At 51.0% G+C, this 17,112-nt stretch overlaps 5 protein-coding genes across 5 annotated transcripts; 4 read left to right on the top strand and 1 right to left on the bottom strand.

Annotated features, from left to right (window-relative positions):
• Positions 1-491: 491 nt before the first annotated feature.
• Positions 492-6,093, bottom strand: N7539_009006 (Pfs, NACHT and Ankyrin domain protein; the record flags this gene model as incomplete). The annotated part of the gene is made up of 2 exons (XM_056938601.1): positions 492-4,999; positions 5,049-6,093. The coding sequence occupies 2 exons, from the start codon at positions 6,091-6,093 to the stop codon at positions 492-494; spliced, it is 5,553 nt and encodes a 1,850-aa protein (XP_056785978.1).
• Positions 6,094-7,212: 1,119 nt separating this feature from the next.
• Positions 7,213-9,169, top strand: N7539_009007 (GMC family oxidoreductase; the record flags this gene model as incomplete). Its single annotated transcript, XM_056938602.1, has 3 exons — positions 7,213-7,561; positions 7,680-8,894; positions 8,955-9,169. 3 exons carry the CDS (start codon positions 7,213-7,215, stop codon positions 9,167-9,169), a joined length of 1,779 nt encoding a protein of 592 aa, XP_056785979.1.
• Positions 9,170-12,478: 3,309 nt separating this feature from the next.
• Positions 12,479-12,918, top strand: N7539_009008 (uncharacterized protein; the record flags this gene model as incomplete). The annotated part of the gene is made up of 2 exons (XM_056938603.1): positions 12,479-12,709; positions 12,784-12,918. The coding sequence occupies 2 exons, from the start codon at positions 12,479-12,481 to the stop codon at positions 12,916-12,918; spliced, it is 366 nt and encodes a 121-aa protein (XP_056785980.1).
• Positions 12,919-13,205: 287 nt separating this feature from the next.
• On the top strand, positions 13,206-13,946 carry N7539_009009 (putative allergen; the record flags this gene model as incomplete). The annotated part of the gene is made up of 1 exon (XM_056938604.1): positions 13,206-13,946. One exon carries the CDS (start codon positions 13,206-13,208, stop codon positions 13,944-13,946), a length of 741 nt encoding a protein of 246 aa, XP_056785981.1.
• A 2,541-nt stretch (positions 13,947-16,487) lies between these two features.
• Positions 16,488-16,901, top strand: N7539_009010 (uncharacterized protein; the record flags this gene model as incomplete). The annotated part of the gene is made up of 1 exon (XM_056938605.1): positions 16,488-16,901. The coding sequence occupies one exon, from the start codon at positions 16,488-16,490 to the stop codon at positions 16,899-16,901; it is 414 nt and encodes a 137-aa protein (XP_056785982.1).
• Positions 16,902-17,112: the final 211 nt, after the last annotated feature.

Consider the following 17,112-nt stretch of genomic DNA (forward strand, 5'->3'; position numbering starts at 1 on the left):
TCCGAAATTGGGTCCAACGGACAGCAATGGCCTCGCGCATACCACAAGGTGACCATGATGGCATTTCAGGTTCAGAGGACCTTCAGAGATGATAGATTGACCTTTAGAGTTCATCGGAATTGTACGATTCTCTTCCAATTCACCTCACTCTGACAATTCTCTCTTATCTCGCACGTTCAAATGTCACTTTTTCTGTGAGATTTGAGTGCTTTGGCCAGAGAAAGTGAGGCGACATTCCCATATGCACGGGGTTGGTGCGAGCCTCAATCGCTACTGGGGGTCACTGATCATGCATCTGGGACTCATCTACATGATTGCATCCAGGCTGACCTCGAGACCGCTTTTTCTCGCAAGCCAAGCGACAAGTGTAATAGAATGTTGGAGAAGTATCAGGTGCTCTAAATTTTATCTCGAACTCGGCGAGTAGAACACGAGATAGTTTCTGAATTTTCAAACGCAATGCATCACATGTAAAACTCCAATTGAAAATATTACACATCGACATTTTCAACCTCACTTGCACCTTGCCGTAAGAGGAGGTCCACAATAACCGATCTGCCCTTCTTTCTAGCCTGCTGCAAAGGCGTCAACCAATAAGGGGTACGAACATTGACATCAGCGCCATGCTCAATAAGAAAAAGGACAAAATCATAATCCATCCGGCCCGTCATGGCCATGAGTAAAGGCGTCTCGGAGAATCTAGTTGAGATATTGACATTCGCCCCTCGCGATACCAGAAGCCTCGCCAGTTCCCTCTCCCATGAGAAGTCCACAAAACTATTCAATGTCCCGTTCGCTCTTGCATCCGAGACGGAGAACAACATCGGCATGTCTTCAAAACTATACTTGAGCCAATGTCTAGGCCGGAGAACGTCAAGCGTCTCCGGCAAGATCCCAGCAACGCGACATGCGAGTAGCATGAGGGGTGTGAGACCATACTTGCTCTGTGCATTGACATCAGCTTCATGATCGATGAGAGTTTTGGCAACTTCATCTCCCCTTTTTATTATCGAGACGAGCAGCGGTGTCTGGTGTAGGGCATCACGCGCATTCACGTCAGCTCCCCGTTCAAGTAGTAGTTGGGCCATTGTGGCGTCTCTAACTTTGAATAAAACCGTTTGACCATCTCGATCTGTGATGGTCACATCAGCTCCCTTTTCAAGTAAGAATTGGGCAAGAGTACAGTCGTAGTTGGTGACCACGTGCGACAGGATTGTATTTCCTTGTACATCGCATGTATTGATGTCCGCACCCCCTCGAATGAGCATTCGAAGTATGTCGTCATTGAAAGGTTTTGACAGTGGAGCATTCGAAATATGGGCCTGTGGAATGGAACCTCGAGTGCTGAGAGCTTCTGTCAAGGCCGTTCGACCCATCAGATTGACTCGATTGACATCGGCTCCCTTCACTAGCAAGATGCTAAGGAGAGCTTGATTCCCCTCGCAGACGGATCTGAAAACGGCAGTATTCCCAAATCTGTCGCACGCATTGACATCAGCGCCATGGTCAATCAGCAGCGAGGCTATGCGAGCGTCGGTGGTTTCTAATAGAGCTGTCCGACCATCCATATTCTCGGCGTTGACGTCCGCACCTAACTTGATCAAGCGGGTTGCAAGAATCCAGTTGTTGTTCTGAGAGGCTCGAGTCAGGATGGGATTTCCAGAGAGATCGCGCACATGAATATCTGCTCCATGCCCCAAAAGAAGCAGAATAATATTTGTATCCTTGGTTGTGGTGATCGCCGCCTGCCCAGTCCTGTCGGGCTTGGTCACATCTATGCCGCTCTCGAGAAGAGTAAGGACCAACGACAGATATCCTCGCTCACATGCTCTTGTCAAAGGAGAAAAGCCACTTTGGTCAAACACATCAACATTTGCACCCATCCGTAGGAGGAACCGAACAACTTGCGTGTGGCCATGCGCGCATGCTTCTATTAAGGGTGAGGAGCCACTGCCGTCGAACGCATTGACGTCCGCGCCGTTGTCAAGCAGCAGATGAACTACCGGTAAATGGCCATACTCGCATGCTTTTGTGAGAGGCGAATGGCCCCTGTAGTTGATCGCATCCAAATTCGCGCCGAACTCAAGGAGTAGCTTTACCGTAGATTGATGGCCCCGCTCGCATGCGAGTATTAATGGTGAATAGCCATCCTCGTCAGTACCGTTTGCCTTCGCACCATACCTCAGGAAAAGCTGAGCGATTGACGTTTGTCCCTTCTTGCATGCTTTCAACAATGGCGAGAAACCGCTGCGATCATGGGCGTTTACGTCCGCACCTCGTTCAAGAAGTAAGTTGGCTATTGCATTATTGCCTCGTTCGCATGCTTGTGTCAGTGGTGAAAAGTACGTGCCATCGGTCGAATTTATGTCTGCGCCGTAGTCGAGAAGTAGGTTGACAATCGGTTGATGGCCCCGTTCGCATGCAATGACCAAAGGTGAGCGGCTATTCGGGTCAAGAATGTTCGCTGTTGCGCCAGTTTCAAGTAGTGTTTGGACTACAGACATATGACCTCGCTGGCACGCTTTAGCTAGAGGTGAAACTTTTCCGTAGTAAAGAGCATCCGTATCCGCGCCATTCTTAAGTAGGAGCCAGATCATTGATATATGGCCCTGCTCACATGATACTATCAAAGGCCAAAGACCATGATTGTCAACTGAATTCACCTCCGCGCCAGCTTCCAGTAGCAGCTGGACAATGGACAAGTGCCCTCTCTGGGCTGATTTTGTCAACGGTGAGAAGCCACTACGGTCACAGGCATTCACGTCGGCGCCATTGCGTATGAGAAATCGTGCCACCTCTGGTTTGCCCTGTTCCGCTGCAGCCAACAACGACGAGTATAGACTTCGCGAACTGCTATGGTTTATTGTCGCACCTCTTTTTATCAATAGGGTCACTGTGTGGAGGTGGCCGTTTTTGGACGCACAGTACAGAGGTGTCTCGAACGATGAATTTTGTAGCTCAACGCTGACCCCGTGATCTAGTAACAATGATACCACATCGTCGAAGCCACCGGTGCAGGCCAGGAAGAGGGGATTTTCGTCTGGGCCGTAATTCATATTCGCTCCACATTCAAGAAGCAGCTTTGCAACGTCATGGTTTCGTTTTCGCAAAGCAATATCTAATGCGGGCGAAGTCCGTCGTCGAGAGTCGTTAGGGTCAACGCCTTGCAATAGAAGTAATCGAGCCAATTGGAAATGACACCATTTCATAGCCCAAATCAAGGGCGTCAAGCCTCTTGAGGTCTCGCTAATTCGTCTCGGGTTAACGCCGTCGGTGATGTCGGTTCCATGGTAAATGTGTGAGGAAATTCCAAGAAGAGATGCCACGGTTTCCTTGTTTCCATTGGCTAACGCAGCGAAGAGTGAGTATTTGAAGCTCTCTGTTGGGAACATCTGGTGAATGGTTGGGTGCTTTGAAAGCCAGACGCGAGTGAGGTTCGGACACCCTAGATCCGCGAGGACGTATTCAAGGGATCCTGAATGGTACTTCCTCAGACTCGGCTCTTCTAAGAAGTTGTTCAACTTGACCCAGTGATCAATGTTGAAACCTTGAAGAAATCCATCCTGAGAGTGAGAAGTGGCTGCTGAATCGGAATGGCGTAAGATGTATGAGCAGGCATATACAGAAAATGGATACCGCTGTAGCAATTTTTTACGTTCACTCCGTGGAGAATTCGCGCAGTTGTTTGGCATCCGTGCGAACACGAGTGACAAGTATTTCTGACAAGAGTCACGCAACACTTGGTGGCTTGAGATTTCTGGATTTGGTCCGATTTCAGGCCACAGTTGATTCAATCCTTGGTCCTTCATGAGAAAATCTCGAACCGATTCATGGATAAATTGCACGATGGGCTTGCTGCCCTTTGTGATTTCGGCGAGGCCTTTTGTCGAGGCAATGACGAATCTATTCATAGACTCAATGGAGTGCGTGTCGCTAGTGAAGTCTTGGTCCTCGTCTGAGAGCTCTTCGGGTGAAAGGCCACTCCAAACGGCATGACGAAATTCCTGCAGCTGTAATGGTCGCTTCGCAAACAAAATCCACAGTAAACCAAGACGTAAATCTTCAACGTCGTCTCCGTCTCGTCGCAGAATATCGCGAAAGAGCTCACTTATATCGCTCGGCAGCTTTTTGAGTTTTTGATGGAGAACTATGCCACCGCGTCGATAGTCTCTGTTGAGCATTTCAACCACGAGAACAACCCACATGAAAACACCGGCTGCTTTCTTGATGAGCAAAGACCCTACTTTCTCGAGGATGTGACTCTCATCAATCTTCAGACGGTTTGTGATATAGAGGTTTAGGTCTTGAAAATGACCTTGTTCATCTTCCAGGGTGAGGCGAATAGCTCGTTTGACCGCAATGTGCGGGTAGTGACGGCTCGAAAAGCAGATCTTGAACGGGACGCCCTGGGAAGACGAGCGCTCAGCCACATCTTCAAAATACTGAACCATGTCCACCGCTTGTTGCTCGTCGCATTCGTCAAGTGCGTCAACGAAGCACGTGAATCCCTTTGATCCAAGAGTCAGAATCGCCTTTGACAATAGGTCTTTCAGCGTATTCAGACAAGGACAAGTTTTTTGACCTCGGGGTATAATGTCTGGGTCATCGAGAACAACTTGAAGATACGGGTACCGCTCAAGCAGTTGGAGAAGAAGGGATCGAAACATGCCCTGCACAGTTTTCTCTAACGTGTCACCTCGAGCGTTGAAGAAGAATGAGGCAATTAGGGAATTTTCACGGCTGGTGGCCTTTTTCAGCTCCAAGTAGGTGAACTTCATGATTGTTGATTTTCCAGCTCCTGGCTTCCCACTTAGCCAAAGCAATCCATGATGATGAGCTATCATTTGCGGATCGAGCCATTCGTGGAATTTGGGGTGGTCGAAGAACCATGCGCATGTGCTTGCATGGGCGTTCTCAATTGTCACTCGTCGTGCGTCCATTTGTGAAAACTGCAGGGACTCGAGCAGACCTTGTCGCCTTTCCTTATGTTTAATGTCATCTGCCTAGAAATTAGCCTTTGACTTGCTAACCATGATTCAATCACGTACTGATTTCTATTCCCGAGCTCAAGCTCATGCGAGGACGAGAAACAGGTAACTGCCCTATCAGTGCTCTAGCGTACGCAGCCGCAGCGGACGCGGCAAACCTCTGCCATTCCTTGTTCTTGTGGGAATCGGCGTAATCACATATTCCACGAACAATGAGACATGGTAAGGAGTCCACAATACCAGCAGCCTCCATTTCAAAGCAGACGATGTCATGCGCTTTTGCAATGGCATCTCTGATCATGCCATTTTTGATCACTTGATTACCAGAGGCGATTCCACCATAATGGATTCTAATATCACTTGAACTCCGTTCCCAGCGAGGGACCAGATTCGACCAGTCACACTCATTGCAGTTGATGTGCGAGCCCCCATGCTCGTAGTCAGCGCGAAAAAGGCGATCTGGAGCCGTTGGTCGAGCAAATGCAGGTTTTCCCGCGAACTTATTCTGCAGGATCTGAGGAATTCGAGAAGGCAACAGCTCATGTTCCGCACGAAGGGCAGATACCGCTGTAAGAAGTCGCAGTGGCGGTAATCGGGGCACTGCCGTGGTAATCATACGGCCGTCGCCGATAAACTTTCCAAAGTCATGCTGCATCACTCTGGTTCCGACGACCACGTCCCCCAAGCGTATATCCCCCATGTTCGGAACACCTCCACCGATTCCGATCATAAGCCCAGTATGCGCGAAGGGAAATGATCGCTTTAAATTCGTCACAACGAGCGCAGCATTGACAGTACCGTATCCCTGTGCCGGTAGACAAGCGATCACCACGTTATGCTGGCCAATGTGGCCAAGCTGATAGGTATTGCTGTCATCAGGATCGATGTGGAGGGGACCGTGAAGCTCATCGAGTACAGCCATAGCAGCTGCCATCTCAATGTGGAGCGCACAAATCCAGGCGATCGTGTACGCCTCATGATGTAGTTTCAAGGAAGGACTGCTATGGGAGAATCCGTGGCGTGTAGCTGATGGCGTTGAGTACCGTTTTGTCTCATCCTCGCTTTCCCGCGCATCGCTAAGCGCATGAGGCAGGCTATGGTGCATTTTGAGCCGCACATCAGTTCTCCTATCTGTTTCACAGCGTATTTGAGAGCCTGAACGCCCTGCGAGAGTCCATCATGGCACGATTCGAAGGGATCATTAACTGGTCGCTGGATCACTGCAGTCAGCGCTTCAAGGAGCGAGACTTGCAAAATTTGAGTGAAGTGAGTCTTCTCCCATGTGGGTGGGCGACCATCCACCAAGTGATCACCCCTCAGCACGATCCTCGTGTTTCTGACTAGTCCGAGGCGGCTCGGGGCCCCGTGTGGCGTCAAAGAAGACGCACGTATCCTCCATTGCTTGTCACGAATAGAGCAACATGCCACGCATCATGTCGATCGGCGATTAAGAGCCTCGATCGATATTCTATTCAAGAGTTCGGGGCTCAAGGTGTGTGCGGATGCTGTTCGATCAGCTGCGTCATTCACAAATGCTGTAGTGACGCACCGATCGTTCCTGGATAGTGACACCCGTTTTCATTGCCAACTAAGTTGGCCGACCTTCCACAGAGCGTGAGTGTATCACGTGATTATGTTCCCCTTGGTGTCTACGCAATAAGCAGGGGCGAGTAGACTACTTAATGTCTACTGAGACCAAGCGAGATGGAGTTGAAATGATCTGGCTTGTAGAAAGTGCGCTAGGAATTCCAGATCAATCAATTGGGACCCAATACATCTCGCTCGACTCTGCCTATCGGGCCGCAGTGGCTTCTTTGCAATCAAATAACGCCTTGCATGCCTTTTCCACTACTTCACATGCCAGCAGAAGCTTCGCGGCAAAGGTGACTATCGACGCACGTGTCAGTTTCACCCGGAAGCCGTGGGCTTCATTAGTCGGTGATTGTACGTCTTGGTCATGAACTTCTGCTCATTGGACGGGTTTTCAGGGTCGCCGGTCGTTGCTGCGGCACATCGAAAGTGACATTCCACATGGAGGGCCTTTGCGTGCATTCCATCGATAGCCCGGGAATGCTGCTGGAAGCACCGTCAACCTGGAGAGCAGAAAACATAAAAAGACAGTCCGACGTACTTGGGGCGCAAACAATCGTTCTGCCCCAATCGAAGCGATCAGCTTTCCAGGCAATCACAAACTCTCGTATCCTGTTAAGACGCATCCATCCCAATGAAGACACAACTTTCCGCAATCGCCTCCCTGGCCTATTGTATAGGTTCAGTGCACGCAGCACCCCATGCAAATACGCCTATCTATGACTTCGTCATCGTCGGTGGAGGTACCAGCGGCCTCGTCGTTGCCAATCGACTAAGTGAGAACAAAGATATCACCGTCGCTGTGATCGAAGCCGGCGATTCCGTGTTTAGCAATCCCAACGTGACGAATGTCAATGGATATGGGCGAGCGTTCGGCACAAATATCGACTGGGCATACCCGACCGAGCCTCAAATATACGCCGGTGGTGGCAGACAGATCATGCGCGCGGGTAAAGCCATTGGGGGGACAAGCACGATTAACGGTAGGCGGATCACCGATGAAGTTGACTCCCCAGGATCGACGCATATACCTTTGCTTTCTTGTTTCTCGTGAGGGGGAGCCAAATCCTGATTCTGATTTTTTTTTTTTTTTTCACGCAGGAATGGCATATACTCGAGCACAAGACGTCCAAATCGATGCTTGGGAACAGGTTGGCAATGACGGGTGGAATTGGAAGAGCCTCTTCCCATATTTCACGAAATCCGAAGAATTTCAAATTCCTACTCGAAACCAAATCTCTCGAGGGGCCGATTACTATATCACTTATCATGGAGAGAATGGTAATTTGAAAGTGGGCTGGCCGTCGCTAATCACCAACCGCACCCTGCTTCCTCTTCTTGATCAGACGTTTAACCAACTAGGTGTTCCCTTCAATCGCGATGTGAATGGCGGCCGTATGGTTGGCCTCACCTCGCACCCAGACACGGTTGACTCCACGGAAAATATTCGTGAAGATGCTGCCAGGGCTTACTACTGGCCTTATCAGAATCGATCGAACCTCAAGATTCTCACCAACACATTCGCCAACAAGATCATCTGGTCTAACGATACTCGAAGTGAAGCCACAGCAGTCGGTGTGGAAGTGAAGAACTCACGAGGGGTCCAAACGATCTACGCTAGCAAGGAAGTCATTCTCGCAGCTGGAGCTGTGAAATCGCCGGCTATCTTGGAGTTGTCCGGAGTTGGTAATCCGGATATCCTCCGTAAGTATAACATTACCGTCAAGGTTAACATTCCCACCGTTGGTGAGAACCTGCAGGACCAGACCAACAATGGGATCAACTACCAAGGCCTAGAGTTCTGGCTCGGCTCGCCAACTTTTTCCGTCCTCCCGTCAGCAAATCAACTCTATGGCAGCAACGTCTCGAACGTAGCGGCTTATGTCAAGTCCAGCATGACAGAGTATGCTAAGGTTGTGGCTAATTCATCTAACGGAGCAGTGTCGGAGGCCAACATTCTAGAAGCATTTCAGGTCCAGCACGATTTGATCTTTAAATCACAGGTCCCTTATGCCGAGATTGTCTTACTGCCTATTCTAGACTCGTTCTCAGTTGAATACTGGCCGTTGCTTCCATTTGCACGAGGAAACGTCCACATCAAATCCGCCGATCCTTCGGCGACCCCTGCAATCAACCCCAACTTTTTCCAATTTAGCCAAGACCTCGACGCCCAGGTCGACGTGGCCAAGTTTATCCGCAAAGCATTCTCGACAAACCCATTGAACGATCTCGTTGGGGACGAGTTCGCCCCTGGACTCGACAACCTGCCCAACGACGCCCCGGCATCAGAGTGGAACGACTGGGTCAAGTCCAACTGTAAGTGCTTGCGAGATCGCAATCACTCTCTATGAACCCCTACTGACCCGTATCTTCCAGACCGCACCAACTACCATCCCGTCGGAACAGCCAGCATGCTTCCTCGTGAAAAAGGAGGCGTGGTCAGTTCCACGCTCAAGGTCTACGGCACAAAGAACGTCCGCGTGGTCGATGCATCCATCATTCCATTCCAGGTGTGCGGGCATCTAACCGCCACCATCTACGCCGTGGCAGAAAAGGTCTCTGACGCGATCAAGAACCGGTACCGCATTTGAGCGTGGAAGCGGTGGGCAATACTACCTTTTTTTTCAAACTTTCAGCGCGTTGTCTGTCATTTTTCATTGCACATCTTTCTATCCGTGGGCTGAGCCTGCCATCGAGATCGAGCTGGGACTGCGAGTCTGGATTTGGACATGGAGAAAACTTCTTAAGACTGACATTTCTTGATGATGTTTCTATGGGCAGGATTTGGGATATGGGATTTGGGATATGGGATTTGGGATACCCCTTGTGATTTTGATGATGTGATCATGTCTTTTGTAGGGCCGAGCTCCGAAGCCCAAAAAATATAGTGCAGCGAGCAATGTACAAAAACAGCTGCACATCCACTTTTTCCTCATGTTTTTGAGTCCAGAAATAGATTTTATTGGGAAAATATAGCCAGACCCCAAGCGCTGGAAGTATCGGCGTTCTCGGAATTTTACACCGCAGATCAGTTCTGGACACCAGTGCCGCATACTATGAGTGTGGGCGACTAAGAATAAGTAGATAGTAGTGGTTTCCGTCAAGCGATCAATGACATCAAGACTTGGGTGGGATCAGCACGATATAAACAAGACGACTCCCGACATGTCTCGGCTGTTTCGGACCCTGGATACGTGATTTGTTGGGTCCAGGGTCAGGGTTCACGGGTGGATGGACGACTCGATTTGTGACTGTGTGTACGACTGTACGGGTGATGGATGATTTTGAGTATGAAGTCGACTCTGGCTGGGAGGAGTATCGAGTAAAGGATAGTTTAACAAACTACCTACCAGTAGATATTATCTGGTAGTTTTGGGTCTAGGCCGTTCTACGTACTAATATACGAGGCACAATAAACTAATATGTAGCTGCGTACTTGAGCTCGATGACTGGGGTTGAATGTGTGAAAAGTGTACAGTAGACTGTAAAATGATATAATGGATGCTAGTCCAGGTTTCTACGAGGGTGGACACTTCCTGTGCGGCAGTATTTACTCGGTATAGAACTACCTACTTGTATAAGGCCTTGATGCGTGTCTGACTGCGCGTATACTGACTGACCTGGTGGTGGTGACTTTAGGAAGATGTATGATGACACTAGCGTGGTCTTAGGCACATTGCACACTGCACTGGGGAACAATCTACCTGTAGATGCCCTGACTTTCTTGCTCGCATGGATCCTCCCACCTACCTAACGCACTGTTAGGTACACTTCATACCTACTAGGAGTCTGTGAGTCTGTGAGACTGAGTAGTCCCACCGCGTCGGTACGTGTCGGCACTTGATCGATTCTTCTGATAACTCGATGCCTCGTGTCCACTCATGACAACTTCATGCTCCTCCGATCCCCCCGGCCCAGCTTTTTTTTTTTTTTTTTTTTCCGCTGCAGGATATATAGCCTCGAGAAGATTGAAAGGTCTCGGCCCGGTCGGTCTCTCATGTGAGAAAACAACAGGCTCCATGGGCGACGTGGGCTACGGCTAACTTTCCGAAAGTGGATTGACGGTTACGGTGGAATGGAAGCCCTCCACCTGCACGCAGTCCACTCCGTCCATGCCACCTCCCGGATGTTCCTCGCGTCTCTTGACCAGAACTCGGCTGGAGCACCGCGACAGTATTTCTCGACTCTTGTACAGTGTACGTTGATAGTCACGCTGCGGGAGTAGTTAAACTCTTCGCTGGCGAAGGAGTCCCAGCGTGCTGGGTCACGATTGTTGTGTCATTGTGCGAATTTCGGCCTCATGCTTGCCACTGAGGCTACGTCACCTGGTGGAGGTGGTCTCCTCAGTAATTGACTTCCGAGTCGTCGACGGGGTGGTACAGTACCTCGACAGAGACATACAATATATACACAGGTAACGGTACACGATCATCCACACATATTCCTTTGATCCTTCTGTTTCAACGTGCAGGAGAAGGATTGATCTTGGCAGTCATTCTCAGACCCGACGGGTACGCGTCTTGGTGCCACGTGAACCTTTGTTTGCCGTGCTCGAATTTGGTCCTCGTTCCAGGCCACGTTCAGGTCACGCTCAGGTCACGTTCAGGTCACATTCAGGTCACGTTCAGGTCCCCTGGCTCGAAAGGCTGGCCAGCAGGAAGAGGAATACCCGTGGGAATCGGCTCTGCTTGACCCAGAAAAGTATTGCATCTGGATCCACGGTGATTGGTGCAGAGTCTGTCTTGCCCTGCCAAGAGCATACAATGTACTATGACTGGGCACTGATGCTCTGCGCGTCTCCATTCTCGGGGACGTGTCAGCCAATGGCAGTGCTTTGTGCAAAAGTCTCTTTCACCTTTCGCGAGGACCGTACTTGCCGAGACCACGGCGCCCACAGTCGGCTGTCGGGATCAAACCACAGGACCGGCAGTGTGCGAAGTTGTGGTTTAGCCCCTGAACCGATAATTGCATGCCACTGGGTATTGATGTTGACCATCAACTCGAAGAGCGAGAAGGGGGGAAACATCCCCCATTATCTGAAGAGAGAACAACGCATGTGCATGAATATGGATCGTGGGCATCACATGGAAGATCTGAATGAGACATACTCTATGTGCATGAGCCGATGAGGTACTCTCCATGCCCCCACCGCCCACATCCATTGCAATGGTCTAGAATCGAGTCCATTGCGCTTGTACCCGCTACAAAGCCCCCTGCTGAGTCGTAGTCTCCGAGGCAAGCCTTCTGGATCGCTCATCACCACACCCAACACACCAAAGGGTATCCGCCGAGCCAGCGCATGACCCACCGCTGGCATCCACTTGTCCCCCCCATCGTGGAGACCACAACAAATTCTCACTCGAACGGTGTTCTTGCTCCCTTCCCGCGACGAGTCGGGTCTAAGCCCTCGCGCTGACGACTACTCCGGTACACGTCTACACGGACACGTTGACCCTCCATGAGTCCATCGTGGCGGCCGAGTTTCAGGTGCCACAAAGGTACCGCGACACCGGGGTCACGACTCACGACGACTAGTCCTACCGAAGATGGTTCATGCAACTTTAATCGATGAGCTCACAGTGTGGGCGGACTCACATGACACCCGAGCGAGAGGGCAGGGCTATCGAACTTGGGATATCTTCCGAATGAACCACGGAACCGTCGCAGTGGGCGACTGTGCTTTGTGTCTGTTCCATCACGACCCGACGGGCTCAGGAGAGGTAAAGAGCGCAGAGAAAAGAGTCTTGGCTTTCGAAGAGTCTGACTGGTGGTTTGTTCCATGATTTGTGTCTTCTCTTTTCCTCTCGGTTGCTTGGGGTGCCACGAATCAATCGGGTCCCATCGCAGACTGTGGCTCTCTCCATCGACATGTCAACTGTACATCCATCACATCTCATCCAATGGGGATCATCTCCATGTTGACTTTCCAAGAAAACAAAGATGTTGATCCGAACCATGGACGACGCACTGCTCTTCTGATTGAAGACGCCAATCCTGGATCCCCCAGCAAGCCACCCATCTCCACAGACTCCAATGCAGTCCAACGGGTCATACGTCAAATCCACGGCATCGGCCCTTCTGGAATGCGCGTGGTCGACGAGAAGGTCCCTCGTCTCTCATCAGTACATGCGGTAACCACGCCAGCCTTTGACGGATCAGAAAACTTTCCCATACAACCACCGTCCATGGCGCTTGATCTCTCCAGGCACTGGGCCAGGCACCCTCGCTCACGACTGGTCCCGACGGGCCTCTTGGTTCTGGTGGCGGCACTTTACCGAAAGACGTTGCGCGGGGCCAGGATTATCACGTTGGGTCACGCTCGAGGGAGGGAAATATCTAGCCCTGAAAATGAGAATGGGATATAAAGATGGTCGTGGACTGCCGTCGAGAGGACTTGTTGTTTTCTTTTTTCCATCACATCACTGTCGTTCTCTTGTACACACTCTCTCTTGTTCATCTTCATTCATTCTCTCTCTCTCTCTCTTTACGAAGTTTCGACAACTTCTGTCATTCCTTTCAAGTCCGTCTCTAGTGACTTGTTCAAGACATTCATTCCATATCTCTATACTCACATTCACTTGACGTGATCAATCTATCTCTCTCTCTCTCTCTCTCTCTCTCTCAAAAATGCAGTTCACCAAGTCCATTCTGCTGCTGGCAGCCCTGACCACCAGCACCTTCGCTCTTCCCACAACCGTCGAGCGCCGTCAAGATTCCTCCTGGCTCAGCGTCCCCTCCAGCGGCTCCTATTCCACTTCCGGCTTCGGCTCGGCCACCAGTGCCACCGGCAGCGGTAACACCTACGCCGGCAACGTGGGCAGCCCCTACGGCAGCAACATCATCGAGGTCTCCGCCTCCGACGCCAGCCAATACAAGTACGTGATGGAGATCCAGGCCCCTTCCACCGACTCCTACACCGTCGCCGTCTGGAACAAGTACGGTCCCGATGGCCGCATGGACGGTTGGTACGGCAACGCCTGCAAGACTCTCACCGTCCCCGCCGGCTCCAGCGTCTACCTGGCCTTTGACGAGGACACCGACGGTGGCTTTGCCGCTGCCCCGGGCTCCATCCCCACCGACTCCAACGGTGGCTATGCCTCCACCTGGGGTGAGTTTGACTTTGGCTCTTCTGCCAACAACGCCTGGTCTGGCTTCGACGTCTCGGCCATTGCGGCCCAGAACGCCGGTCTCACTGTGCAGGGTATGAAGATCTGTGACGCTCTGGGTGGAACTTGCTCCTCTATCACCCCCGGTGCTGCCGTTGTCGACAACGCCTACACCGCGGCGGAGACTGCCATCGGGGGTATCGGTGGTAACCTCGGTGCTGGTCCTGTCCGTCTGGTTGCCACTCTCGGCTACAGCGGTTAAATCAGCGATTTCCGTTCCCCTCCAAAATCCAAAAATCGAGACGATCTGTTATGCTCAACAGCGAGGATGATCTGTCAGGCTCAAGATAGACAGGCTCAATCGGACTGAATTGAGAGGCTGTACAATCCTCAGCAGACCTCATCCTCGTTGACTTTATGCCCTAGGATGAATTGTGTTTTTTTGTGTGTGTGTTTGATGTTGCGATAGACTCGCGTTGGCTTTTACCTTGCTTTTTCCCCGTCCCTGCACTGATGGCGACTAAAGCCGGTGTTTCACGTCTTGGACTATACCCAGCTGGTACTGTACATGTCTTATGTCACGGATCGATTCTACATCCCTGTTCCTTTTCCTCTCTCTCTCTCTCTCTCTCTCTCTCTCTCTCTCTCTCTCTCTCTCCATGTTTCACTTCCATCCAACCATCTCTTTTGGACAGATACCCAGTCTCATGCTTTCCTCTTCAGGCTGGCCCTTGATTCTTTACGTCTGGGGAACTGAGTTCCTAGATTTTCCCCGCTTGTCAGTATTGTCAGTTCGATCATCTTTGTCCAATCATGTCCATTACATATCCAATTCGAAAATGAATCGAACCAGCCGCTGGGTACCGGTTCCCAAGAATGACATTCTCTTCAACCGACTTGCAACGATTCCACCTCTCCTCCTCCTCATTTACCAGAGAGATAGAAGCGTGTTTTCCTGTGACATTAGACCCACTACCTCGGTAAAGCTGTCCTAGTCATTCTTGTCCGTCACCCAGACGCTGAGGCCAGACGGGTTGACCTTTAGTCTCGGTCTTAGTCTCACCATAACTTGATCTATACCTGTAAGTAGAAGGGCTGCCCATCCCTCATAGAAGTAGGATGAGATATTGCCGAACCCAGGAGGATGATTTATTGCAGGCTGTGCAGCTTAGCTGTTTATGTTACATTGTCCGTGTCAACAATAAGCACGGCACGTTGGGAGCCATCAAATCAGATATTGGAGACCTGGTACACTAAAGGTAAGGTCAGGATTTCCGCGGCTTCAGCTAGCTGTTCATGTGTAGTACGATAGATAATCTATCTACCCTCTCTATGAGATTACTCCTGCACACTTCAGACTCAAGCACAGCAGCCCAACCAACACATCACACATCACATATCGACTTCATCTTGAAACCCCCCCCCCCTTTATCTTAGTAGACCACACGATGACCAGATAAGCTCTACACCGATCGCACCTGAACAACCGGAACGAAGTCGGGCCGGCAAGTACCGCAATCTCATTAGATTCTCACCCGAGCCCAACTGCGTCAATCGAGTTCCATTCCCGACAGAATACTGTGATGATGGCTCATTGGCGCTCATGACCGTGCTACTTGGCCTCGAGGATCGATTATTTCCTGCTAGGGCTGGGTTTTGACCGGGTCATGTACTTTCGATTCACATTGTGATCGGCATCATATAATGGGTGTTACACGACCGTCTGAATATCCGGGTGCCCAATGTAAGGTTAGTACCTAGCTACCTAGCTACCTAGCTACCTGCTCTAGAACTGAAATCGGCGTGTAGATGGAATCATCGAGGCATCACCGACTCGGCGCCGGAATCGAGCCCCGGTTGATGCGTGGCGGCACGAAGTACTTATTGATATGGATGAGGGTGCCGGTGTGGTCGGTGGCGTCATGTGACCTGGACAATGACCTGCGTTGACTCGAGTATGCGCCAGTTGGTTTCCCGTCTGGTGCCTGTGCACTCGGCGTCTCCCGAAGGCGTGTGGAACTGGACTGGACGGGTGTCTGTTACCATATGCAGTTAGCGGGTATAGCGCACCTCCAATTTGACTACGACGGCTAACCACGTCAAGTACACCAAGATCAAACCTACCATAATCAGACCTACTTCTGAGTCAATTTCAAATCCATCGTAAGAGAATTACACATAATTGGAATACTCACTCTTCATCTACATCCTGTCTACTGCCTATTACTACTGCTACTACTACTACCCTCCCACCGATGATATCAGCACTCCCAGTCCCGTCCCCTCCAGAGCTCCCCACCCGACCTTATGATCTTATCATCTCTCCCAGACTTCAAAGAGGCTCCTTGCCTAAAGCGGAAATCTACACCACCCAAAACGTCCACGATCGGACAACGTACAATACCAAGGACACCACCCAGATCTGTGGTACAACCTGATGTGACAGCCCGGCCGTCATGTGTGGGCTCAATCCCAGTACCTTGTACCGTGCACCTTGCACTGTCACCTTCAATCTTGAGGTCCACTTTTGGATCGATATCTCAATATCTAGGCGATTGCGCCGCGCTGGAAGATCTTGGGGATATTCCTCATCCAGTTCACCATCTGTTGCGCAGGGACGTTGATTTATCAAGCTTCACACTTCTATCTTGTCCTGCGCCTGTCTCTCTTGACTTCTCTCCAAAGTCCCAACCCCGAGACTTGCACACACCTTGATCTCAACCCTCAAAGCTGGACCTCTCCATCAGCACGTCCTCAACCCACACCACCGCCTAGATACCAAACCGCAACAGTCACTCTCACCATGCACATTCTCAAGCGCACCACCAACCCCTCGCCCGCAATTCCGACCCTCTCGTCCTCCCTCTCCCTCACCCTCACTTTCCTCCTCGCCCTCCTCGCCCCCACGCTCGCCACCTCCCCAACCGACTGGTGGTACTTCGACGCTTGGGACGGCCTCAGCTGCGGCGACATGCCGCAAAACGGACACCTCTTCTTCACGGCGGACGGGTCCGGCACCGAGATCTGCATCAGCCTGAACTCGGGCCAGCGCGCCTACTCGTACGCGGCGTCGTTTGGGCGCGACGAGACTGTTGTGCATGGGTTTTTGAACGAGCATTGTGAGGGGCCGAGTAAGGTTTTGATGAATAATACGTGTACAAATCCTGATGTGGAGATTCCATTTGCGAGGTCGTGGAGGGTCGTGGTTGGGGGGTGAGGCGTGAGCGATGGATGGTGGTTTCGTCTCGAATTGCGTGAAGTGTGGTCTTTTTCTTTTGTTGGAGAAGGTGAGGAGGTGGAGAGGGGGGGGATAGTTGGCAGGCTCGGGTTGAGTGTTTGGTTAGTGGTGGGACAAGGATGGGATCCATTGAAAGGGGTGTCATGCTCTGAGCTGCTGTCTATGTCATTTTCTTGGGGATCAACCAGCA

The sequence above is a fragment of the Penicillium diatomitis genome (genome assembly GCF_028827545.1).
Source record: "Penicillium diatomitis strain IBT 30728 chromosome Unknown utg000015l_segment0_segment0, whole genome shotgun sequence".
In the NCBI taxonomy this organism is placed as follows: domain Eukaryota; kingdom Fungi; phylum Ascomycota; class Eurotiomycetes; order Eurotiales; family Aspergillaceae; genus Penicillium; species Penicillium diatomitis.